The 10,464-nt window shown below is 46.4% G+C and overlaps 1 protein-coding gene across 1 annotated transcript; it reads right to left on the bottom strand.

Annotated features, from left to right (window-relative positions):
- Positions 1 to 1,543: 1,543 nt before the first annotated feature.
- On the bottom strand, positions 1,544 to 7,220 carry LOC102916168 (spermatogenesis-associated protein 31E1-like). Its single transcript, XM_006995498.3, has 4 exons — positions 6,984 to 7,220; positions 6,387 to 6,438; positions 5,823 to 5,883; positions 1,544 to 5,558 (listed from the first exon to the last, which is right to left on the bottom strand). The coding sequence occupies exons 1-4, from the start codon at positions 7,167 to 7,169 to the stop codon at positions 5,144 to 5,146; spliced, it is 714 nt and encodes a 237-aa protein (XP_006995560.2). The 5' UTR covers positions 7,170 to 7,220; the 3' UTR covers positions 1,544 to 5,143.
- Positions 7,221 to 10,464: the final 3,244 nt, after the last annotated feature.

The following is a 10,464-nucleotide window of genomic DNA, read 5'->3' as shown; positions in this document are numbered from 1 at the left end:
GAAGAAGGTAAAGAGCTAGCCATCTGCAGGGGGTAATATGTAAGAGCAGCTAACTCTGGCAGTTTTTGGAGCCCAAAAGCCTATGAAGTTTGCTGCAGATAGGCTTCAACAGAAAAATCCCAACTCATTCAGAGGCTTAAGAAAAGAAAAGAAAAGAAAACCTTAGCCCACAGTGTAGTGACTCTGTCCGCATGCAGCTCTGGCCTGTGTTGGTGGCTGTAAAACCACAGGCAAATGGCTTTTTCATGAATTTGTGCCCCAAAAGTTGGAGGCCAGATATAGCTCAAATTCTAATTGGTCTTAATAATAAAAATCTGGATTCAGATATAGAGGTAAATGCTGAAAGATTGGGGAGACAAAGGAGCAAGTCACAAACACTTCTTACCTCACCAGCTCCTCAGCCTGAAAGAGGCTGAGCTCCTGTCTCCTCAAGCCTTATAGTCCTCTCTCAGCCCAGCCATATCACTTCCTGTCTCCACTTCCTTAGTGCTGGGATTAAAGACATGAGATCACAAGTGCTAAGATCATAGGTGTGAGCCTGTACCATCTGGCTCTGTTTCTCTTTTAGACTAGGGTAGCTTTGAACTCATGATCTTCCTTTCACATGCATGGAAAATTTTAGGACATGGACTCCTTCTTGGATCTAACCTTTTTATTTTCTACCTCCCTCCTTAGGCTCATGATGCCAACAATCAGATGGGTACTGTATATACAATGGATCAGAAGGAATGGCAAATGACCAGGGTCTCTGCAGTTGTTTCCATCATGAAGATTCAGTTCCATGCTGGCCACTACTCTGGCATTGAAGACAGACATAGGACAGACATAACTGCTTTGTTATCCAGGCTGAGCTGGGAATGCCTAAATAACTCAGCTTGTTGGCAGCCTCCATTGAGGTAAGTAGGGGGTCCCAAGGATCCCTAGATCCTTTATTCCTCGGCAGAATATCCAGAGGTCATGATTCTCCTGCTTTGAACTCAAGGATGCCACACAACCATCATCATCCCTGTGCCTTGACTGAGACATCTCTTGTGACTTGTGAAGACAATGGGCTGGCTCTCTGATGCCTCTGTACACAGCTACACAAAGGTCAGGTTAGAGAAAATCAAGAGAAAGACATGGTGAGCTGGCCCTTAGAGTGGGGTGTTATAGGGCTGACTTAGTCACCCCCAATCCTAAAGACTTCTTGTTTGGGTCTTACAGGGTATACTTAGCCCTCCCCCTGCAAAATCCTAAAGACTTGTTTGTTTGGGTCTTGTATGGTTGACTTAGCTCCCCCCCCCCAAAAAAAAACAAACCTAAAGATTTTTGTTTCTACAATTACAGTAATGATAAACACTAACTACAATGATGGGACTGGGAGATGGTGAGACCTGAAATGTCATTGTGCCCTCTTTGTGGAGCCATATCCCCTTGAGTAGCAGTACTTTAAGGTGGACCAGATGCAGACATTTCCCTGCCTATGTTTCATCTGGAGGTTGTGTCTATAGTGCTAGGCCATGGGAAATAATGTCTAGCTTGGAAAATGAACTCAGAGACTATGTTGTTTTGCAGGGGAAATGTTTAATTTTGAAAGGGATTAATTTTAATGGGTACATTTGGAAAAATACTTGCTTTTCCAGACAGTACACTTCTGCAGAGGCATCATTTCAGACAGGGGCCAGGAGTCCTGGGGACAGTGGTGCCTGTACCCTGTGCTGATAGGGTCTGGCTTGGGATACAGGTTCTCTAGACACTTGGGCCTGGCTGTTGCCATAAGGCATTCATTTGTCTGTGGAATGTTGGCTGTGTACCATGGGTTTGGCTTGGTAAACATGGCTAGTGTTTCCTTCCAATATTTCTGATTCTGCACTAGAAATTCTGAGAGTAGACATGTCTACTCCCTTGAGCTTGGGGTGGTTCTTGGTGCAAATTTTTCTATGAGGGAGTACACCTAAGGTGAATCCCCAATTTCTCTTCTAGAAACCATTCAACAGAGGTCATTAAGTCCTGTGTTTCAGGGACCTGTCAGGGCATGAATACTCTGTTCACAACTGACCTTTGGCTTTGGGTCCTGGCTGATAAGACCTTGACTTTTTGTGGGAAGATCTCTTGCACTTTGCCTTTGTGGGTCAAAATTGACATCATAAAGCTTTTAATTTGTCCTCAAACTTTTCTGCAATTGGGGAGGAAATGCATTTATGAGTATTTGACCTATACTTGAGCAGGCCTCATCCCTAAAAGCCATACATCCTGCCTGGGACTTCCATAGTCCTTTTGGTCAGTCTAACCAAAATATGGCTAGTCCATGGTTGTGGGTTTGGAAATCTTGGGGACATTCCCTTCCATTGACAAGACAGGGTACCTGTCTTGAGAGGTTGACTTCCTTGTAGCTGACAGAGTCTTGAAGCTGAACTGGGAAGCCCTGGAGGCCAGGATATCTGCAGCAAGCATAAACTCAGGGGCACAGTCTCGCAGTACACCACCAGTGGCCAAGCAGTGAGGTGTGCTCAGGCCCAAGTCGTCTGGATCCTGGGAAATAGTTCTAGAAAGGGATGGACTTTCACTGGTCTCCAATGATTCTGATTCCCTCAGATGTTCATTGCTGGTTTGAGAGTTTGCCATCTACCCGGCTTCCATGTTGAGTGCCCAGTCACAGGACTCTTCCTCTGGCTCCTCTAGTTCCCAGGTATCCCTACTATTTGGTGAATTGGATGCTACACTGATCTCCCAAACTGGCACCCCATGGTAGATATCTCCTAAAGCCACACCCTCACTCTCCTGTGACTTATATGCACCCTTGACTAGGCCTAGATTTGGCTCTGAGTTGCCCGTGCAAGATCCAACCGCTGCATTACTGTGCCCAACTGTGCCCACGAGACTCTGTGAGGTGGACAGAGAAGTCACACTGTCCCCCTGGACAGTTGTAGGGGCCTCAGAGGGCCCAGGTTGTCACTAAGTGGAGTCTCAGGATTTCAAGCTGGAGGGCAGAAGGAAGGGTCTATGTGGAAAGAGATTTCATAGTGGAAGTTGTTTTTCTCACTTTTTCTTCTGAGTCTTTCTGAAAAGGTTCTCCCAGGACACTGGCCATTTTGACAATGGAGTCATCTCCAGATTCCCAGAAGGACAAAGATGAATTGGAGTGCTGTGGGAAGGGCAATGCTATAGCCTTGTTCACGTTGAAAACATGTATTGTCTTGAAGCCTCTGAGGGGCAGGCTCCATCCGTGCCACGCTAAGCATCTTGTAATGATGTGTTTCCAGTACCTTCTGAGTGCCAGGATCTAGGAAGGAGAGCCCATTAGAAGTTTTCTTGCAGATGATTGAATTGTTCAAGGATGGTTATTTCGTTATTTCCAAGTTTCTGTATTTGTCTTTGAGTTTTCAGGAGGGACCAATGCATGGTCCATGCGTATTCCCTGACAAATGCCCGTGGGCACCTTCCTGTCATTGGTATGCTTCTATTTGCTGCTTTAGTGGTTTTTCAGGGTGCCTTCCAGCTGCTTCTTTCCTGTTCCCACCAGGGAAACACTTCACAAATCATTTCTCAGGTGTCTCATGTGGCAATGTTCTACCTCTGCCTCAGAGACAGCCTTAAGTACTTTGCCTAGGGAACCTTCCCGGCTCCTATATAGATCTTTCAGAGCTCTTCCCAGTTTGTCAGATCCTTGCATGGGTCCTTCTATAGTTGAAATATCTCTCTGCCCTGTGATGAGACACTCCATGGATGCTGGCTGCTTTCATCTGCTAGTGCTGAGGAACATGAAGTCCCATGAATAACTTCTACCTGACCCATCCTTGGGAGTTTGTCCTGAGACTTTTTCAGATCCAGAGATAGTTGGACCTTTCAGGGCCATTGGCCCTAGTGTTGTGTGAACCTCTTTTTTTATATTTTGTTTCAGCTGCTCTTGGAGCTTGAGGTTAATGAATTCTCCTGGTAGGTAGACAACAGAACTCTTTCCCTGGGAGGTCCAACTTTTGGAAATAAGTTGATTAAATGTTTCCTGTGACTTTTTAACCATGGCCAATAAATAACTCCTTTCTTGGAACTTCTTCAAAAGGTGGCACTCTAGGTGTTGAACAGTAGGTGGGACAATAAATTGGGATCTTGAAGCTATAGGGCAAGAAGCCCCATAATCCTAAATTTGAGGTGAATGGCATGGTAGCTTTGGGAGAGAGGATGGGTCATGGTCCTGTGTTTGGATTCCAGCCACTGATAGAGATTGGAACCAGGACATATTTGGAGTCAAAGATTAGGCTTTGACCAAGTTATGAAGCAAAGGATTTGGAGAAAAGAGCTGTGGAGGTACATTAGTCTGAACTTGTATTGGCATGTAAGTAGAGGGTCCATTGAATAAGATGGAGGTGGAATCTACAGGGACCCCACTATGTTGACAGTAGCCACAAGGGACTCACTGTGGAGAAAGGGGAGGCCCCAGAAAAGCTGGCTATATTTCTGCTGCAAATCATTGCCTAAGACCTTCTGGTAAAATAACTGCTGATGAACCTGAAAACTGTACTGATTTGCAGTTTCTGATGGTGGCCTTGTTGCTGGTCCAGGACTGCAGCATCCTGCTCATACAGCCCAAGGTATGGTCACATCTTTCTTTTCCTTTTACCTTCTAAACTTTTAGTGCAACCTTGTTATTAATCTGAAGTTCCAGCACCTCCTGGATATCAGGGTTGATGAAAGTGGGCTCCCCAGCCTCTATCTGCCTGTGTATGGGGCCTGTCCAGAATGAGACCTCTTGAAGGCTGAGAGAAAGGTGTTCTTGCAAGGACTCACCATGTGGCAATTTGGAGTGGAATCAGGTTTTGGCAGGTACCTAGTACCAGGAAGGGTCTAAGATAGACTTGCTTAAGTGGTTTAGGCCTGGGGTGGTTGAGGTAAGCCTGCTTGAGTGGTCAAGGCCTGGGCCTGGAGTGTTTGAGGTAGGTCTGTTTGAGTGGTTAAGATCTGGGGAGCTTGAGGTAGGCTTGCTTGAGTGGTCAAGGCCTGGGATGATTGAGGTAGGCCTGCTTGAGTGGTTAAGGTTTGGGGTGGTTGGGGTAGGCCTACTTGAATGGTTAAAGACTGAGGTGTTTGAAGTAGGCCTGCTTGAGTGGTTAAGACCTGGGGTTGTTGAGATGGGAGAAGGCAAACCTGGCAGCAGTGTGCTCTGAGGTCAGTAGTGTTTAATAGTAAACCAAGGAGCCTTCATGCTGGGATCTGGCATGGATAGAGAACAAGCCACAGGATCAGGAGGATGAGATGGGTAGGAAGGTACCCATGGTGGTGAGTGGCGTCTTCCATGAGTCAAGGTCTCGGGTGGATGAGAGGCACTCACAGACAACTGTGACTTAATAGAAGCTGAGGAATTCATCAGGACATGTGATAAGTTTTTAGAATCTTTGGGCAGCAGATATTCCTTGAGAGGAGTGGAGGAAGCCTCTGGGGACAAATTGGTGGCCATAGACTCCTCTGTGGGCTGCGTAGGTGGCAGGTGGGCTTTGGTAGCTTCTGGTTTGGACGCTTCACCTGAGGCATCTTGTCTTAAGAGCTGGCAAATGCTGATGGTATTGGCAAGCCTCTCTAGCATCCTGTGGAAGACAGGAGATATGATTGCAGTATCTGGGGCCAAGAGGCTGGGCAAGCTGAGCAGGGAAGAACCCTCGAAGTCCATCACAACCACTGTTCCACACTCTGCTTTTTACAAGACCTTGTTATCCTAACCTCCAGGACTGCACTCATATCCCACCCATCCAGAGGGCCCCTATTCCCATGGTAACCTTATGGCCTGGTCGGGGCTGATCACATAACAGGCAAGAGGAGTGAGGAGCCAGAAATAACTGGAGATGGCTCACCTGTCCACAAGTGACATCAGTACCTCGTCCCCCTTTGGTTTCTTCCTGCTGCCTCTGCAAGCTGGAGATGGAGACTGGGTTATGGTGGGTAAAGGAGGGACCCAGTATCTTACCAGAGATGGAATGAAATGCCCCTTCAGTAAAAACAAACAAACAACAAAAACAGGAGCTCAGGCATCCGTGAGCAAGGCACATGTGGAGCAGGACTATGCCATGAATCAGGCACGTCTGTCTACTACTCATGACCTAAACGGGCTTTGTAATTTCCCTGTGGAGGGGAGGGAAGGGCCAGTGTTCTGAAAGAGGAAAATGTCTCAGAGAGGTCCAACAACCAATGTGCCTCCAAATCCGGGCAGCATGGCGTCACTTCCTCCCACACCGCCCCTCCCCAGGCAGCACCCAGTCCTGGCCGTCCCTAGCTTCATTCTGAGTACAGAACCTGGGAAGTGTCTTCAGTTCTGAGTTCCTTCCCAGGAACCGCCCTCTTCGGGGGTTCTGTAACTCATTTGGTGTTACCACTGGGGGTGGGGCAGGGGAGATGGTGTGGGGGATGAAGTAGCCTACCTTTGGTGGTCCTGATTTTCTTCCTGACCTTGTTGTACTCCCTCTTCACCACCTGGCAGAGACAGACAGCATGTGCAGCCCCATTCCCTTATCTATAATGTGGGCAAATATGTGTTTTTTTCTTTCTCTTGGAAAAAACAAATGGGGACTGTCTGTGACATCCACCACAATGGTCAGTGTTCTTCTGCTCAGGGACCAGAGGCTCAGCTCTGAACTACCAGCAGTCACCCCCTGAGGCCAGAGGAGACTCATGTCCTGGAGCTCATTGTCCCCTTCATATCATCTCAAATGACCCTGTAAGCATGTATGTTAGAGGCAGACATGGGAACCAGTAGTGTTCAGAACTTTTCCTTTCTCAGAGGTCCCTAACTGTCCCAGGAACACTGTCTCTGACCACTGAGTCCCAGGTATAGGTGGTGTGAGAGCAGAAATCTGCAAGTCCTTTCTGCCCTACCTGCCAGTTCTCAAGAGGATGGGGTCCTGCTCTTGGTTGAGATTCCCCTGTCCACCGCCTCCCTATTTGATTTGGAAAGTGGGGCCTATAAAATGAGAGACAGGCGGCTATTCTCTGTTAGTTTGGGGCTAAGGCATTCTTACCTTTTGGGCAGTGATGTTTTCTGCTGATGGAGGTGAGAGTGAGTTAAGGTGGAGGAGGGGCAATAATAGGTGGAAGAGCCCCAGCCCACACACAAAGGCAAGGATCATGTCCATTGCCCAAGTACTGAAGCTGGGGGTCAGCCATGCAGTATCAACACTTTCCAGAAGGAAGAGAAAATTCTCCATCTGAATCTCACTGTTGCTCTCAGGCAACTGAACGCTGAGAGTTCTCTCTGGGAGTTGGCAGCTGGGCCCAGGTCTGCATCACAGAGCTCCTATCTTCCTGTCACAAAGGGTTCCTGAGTGGGGGAGGGGAGGTAGGAAGAGGTGACAAGACAATCACTCTCCATCCTCCAGCCGCCACAGGTCTCCATCCTCCCACAGCCTTCTGCGTCTCTGTTTCCAATTCCACCGGCACACTCTGTCAAAAATAGAGGCTTGTCCATTTTCTGTTCCTCTCCTACCTCCAGAGAGGATTGTCCATGTTCTGTGGGCTTTTGACACTTCTAAGCCTCCTCCAATGACATACCTCCTCCAAAAGGCCACACCTCCTAATTCTTCCCAAACAGTTCCACCAACTGGAGACCAAGTGTTCAAATCTATGAGAGCCTCTGGGGGTTTATTCAAACCACCACATTCCACTCTCTGGCCCTCCATAGGCTTGTACAATATCATAAAGCAAAATTCACTTAGTCGACTTCAAAAGTCCTCATAGTCTTCCACAGTCTCACCACTATTTCAAGGTCCAAAATGTCTTGAGAGACTCAAGGCAATCTCTTAATTGCAACCTCCTATAAAAGCAAAACTCAAATTACATGTTTTAACATACAATGTCACAGAATATGTATTCCCATTCTGAAAGGGAGAAGAAAGGGTGTAGTGAGGAAATACTGGACCAAAGCAAGACCAAAACCCAGCAGGGAAAACTCCAAACTCTGCATCTCCCTATCTGATATCAAAGGGCTTTTCAGATCTCCCAGTCCTTTCAGCTTTGTTGACTGCAACATCCTTCTTTCTCTTGGGCTGGTTCCACGCCCTGTTATCAGCTTTCCTTGGCAGGTATCCTGTGGCTATAGCATCTCCAACATCTTGGCATCTCCAATAAAATCCAGACTTCACCTTCATAGCTTCAAATAATGGCCTCTCTAGGCCTCCATGCAGGCACATCCCTGACATATTCCTGGCCTCAGCAGCTTTCCCTAACCACAGAGGATGATTCCACAACCCATTTATTCGTGTTTCCTTCATGACTCTAAAGCCAGAATCACATGAACAAAGGTGCCAAGTTCTGCTGCCTGCTTAGGATGAAGCCTGGAACCAGAACCCTTCTGGAATTGTATTGACATAAGCTTTGATTTGTTGTCACTCTTTAGGGACAAGTCATACCCTGAGGACTTTTCTTCTCACAAGTTACAGGATTAGCTAGGTTGGGTCTTGCCCTGAGAGTACCACTCCCTTTATTCCATTCTTCTTTATCTTTTTCAGGACCAACTAAGACTCCAACATTAAATTTCTTGTGTTCTTTTTCTTCTCAAACTGCACATTGATATTTCCTTTTGCCCTGCTTGTTCTTTTTCATTACAGATCTGCAAAACAGTGATCTCTAATAACCACACAACAGTGTCAATATTAAACTGTCTTGAAATGTTCTCTGCCTATTAAAATCTATGAAATCACAATTTAGCTCCAGACAGACTCTTTGGACAAGAATGGAAAGCACCCATGTTTTTGCCAAAATATCACAAGAACTGACTTTAGCCTGGAAACTAATATTATTCCCCCCCTGGAGTCTCTTGATCTGGGCCTCTATAGTCCGCATTGCTCTCAGCACTACTTTATTCCAAACTCTTACTAGGACTTTCCTTAAAGTCTTGTTTACAGCATTCAGCCACTTTCCCAAAGTCTTCCACGTTCCTCAAAAAACCTAGCATGGTCAGGCCTGTGGCAGCAATACTCCAGTTCTGGTACCAACTTCTGTCTTAGTTACTTTTCTATTGCTGTGAAGAGACATCACAACCAAGGCAACTTATAGAAGGAAGAGTTTATTGAAGTTCACAGTCTTTATGGTGGGTCCATGACCATCATAGTGGGGAGCAGAGCAGCAGGCAAGCAAGAATGGTACTGGATTGGTAGCTGAGAGCTTATATCTGATTGAAGGCAATAGGCAGAGGGGAGGGACATGCCAGGAATGGTGTGGGTCTTATGCCAGCTTTGGTATGGAATGCCAACAATCTCAGCACTTAGGAGGTAGAGTCAGGAGGATCTAGGATCTCAAACACATTACTTGAAGTGGGAGGATGATCTACCCCAAATGTGGGCAGCACCTTCTGGTGGCCAAGATTGAAGGGGGATAGAAAAAGAAATCTTTCCTTTGCCTTCTTGTCTTCACTCTTGCTGGCAAATTAATCTATCCCATTACTGCTGACTCATTCATTGATATTAGAACCAGATTCTTCAGGCATCCAACATAGACAGAAAACCATCAGACATCTAGAAATTATACAGACCTTGGAGACTGTGGACACATATAGGCTCTTTGATTAAACAACTACCAAATTTTGCCTTCTTAACCTCTATATTAAGAAATGAATTCTCTGAGCAATGTACTTCTGGGGTTGTAGATAACAGAAGGCAAAAGGCAAAGCACCAACAGTAATGATTGGCACCTAGTAGGGGCTCAGTGACCTTGGGGTCTCAACTCTGACCTTCAGGTGGTAAGGTATCTATTAATGGACCATCGCTACTGGGATGCCCATTCATCCATCATTCAAGAACAAATGGAACCCATCTGGACAGCAAAATAATTCCCTCGATAGAACATCCCATGCATAAAGGATGAGCTTCGAGATGCCCTTTGCTTGCAGAGGAGAAGGAAAAGTTCTCTAACGTACACGCACTTTAAGAGTAGAGGGCTCAGAAGGAAGCAGCTTGAAAGAGTCCATGTCAATCTTAGCTCTTGCCAGCAGGGTTAGATCCAGCAATCCTAACTGCAGGGTTAGTCCCAGCAGTCCTACACATATTGACAATTGTTTTTCAAAATGAGTTTGCAGCTGGTGTGAAGGGAAGACTGTATGAATAACATTATCAAACATGGACCTACGGAGAGCGGCGCGTGCATTCGCCTACTTTGTTATATAATTTCTACCAAAGTGTCTCAATTTTCAGTGCTGACAGCTCCATTTCCACAGGCTGGTTGTGAGTGCCCAGCTTTTGAAATTGCAGTGGATTGACACCTCACAGCACTTGGAGGAATGCAGCCATTCAGGCAGGGGGCCTCTTGGGGAGAAGGGTGAGGAAGGAATGTAGATTTGCTGGAAATCTTCATTCTCTGCTAACTTCAAAAAAAAAAAAAAACTAACTTTATTCTGTCCTTCTAGGTTGCCTCAGAGTGTGCACATTTTGAAATTCAGATGTCCTGCATTGGAAGACATAAACAACGGCCCATTTCTAGGTTCTGCCTGGCCACCTGTTGTAGCTGTCT

The sequence above is a fragment of the Peromyscus maniculatus genome, chromosome 17 (assembly GCF_049852395.1).
Source record: "Peromyscus maniculatus bairdii isolate BWxNUB_F1_BW_parent chromosome 17, HU_Pman_BW_mat_3.1, whole genome shotgun sequence".
Lineage (NCBI taxonomy): Eukaryota > Metazoa > Chordata > Mammalia > Rodentia > Cricetidae > Peromyscus > Peromyscus maniculatus.
The sequence above is the reverse complement of the archived record's forward strand: the minus strand, read 5'-3'. Positions and strand labels throughout refer to the sequence as shown.

Excerpts from the sequence above, each read along its gene's own strand:
- LOC102916168 (XM_006995498.3), bottom strand. The coding sequence starts at position 7,169 with ATGGAGAATTTTCTCTTCCTTCTGGAAAGTGTTGATACTGCATGGCTG. Across the intron at positions 5,884-6,386 it reads GAAAATCAGGACCACCAAAG|CTTGCAGAGGCAGCAGGAAG; the intron begins GTAGGCTACTTC and ends CTCCATCTCCAG. Across the intron at positions 5,559-5,822 it reads CTGATGTCACTTGTGGACAG|GATGCTAGAGAGGCTTGCCA; the intron begins GTGAGCCATCTC and ends TGTCTTCCACAG.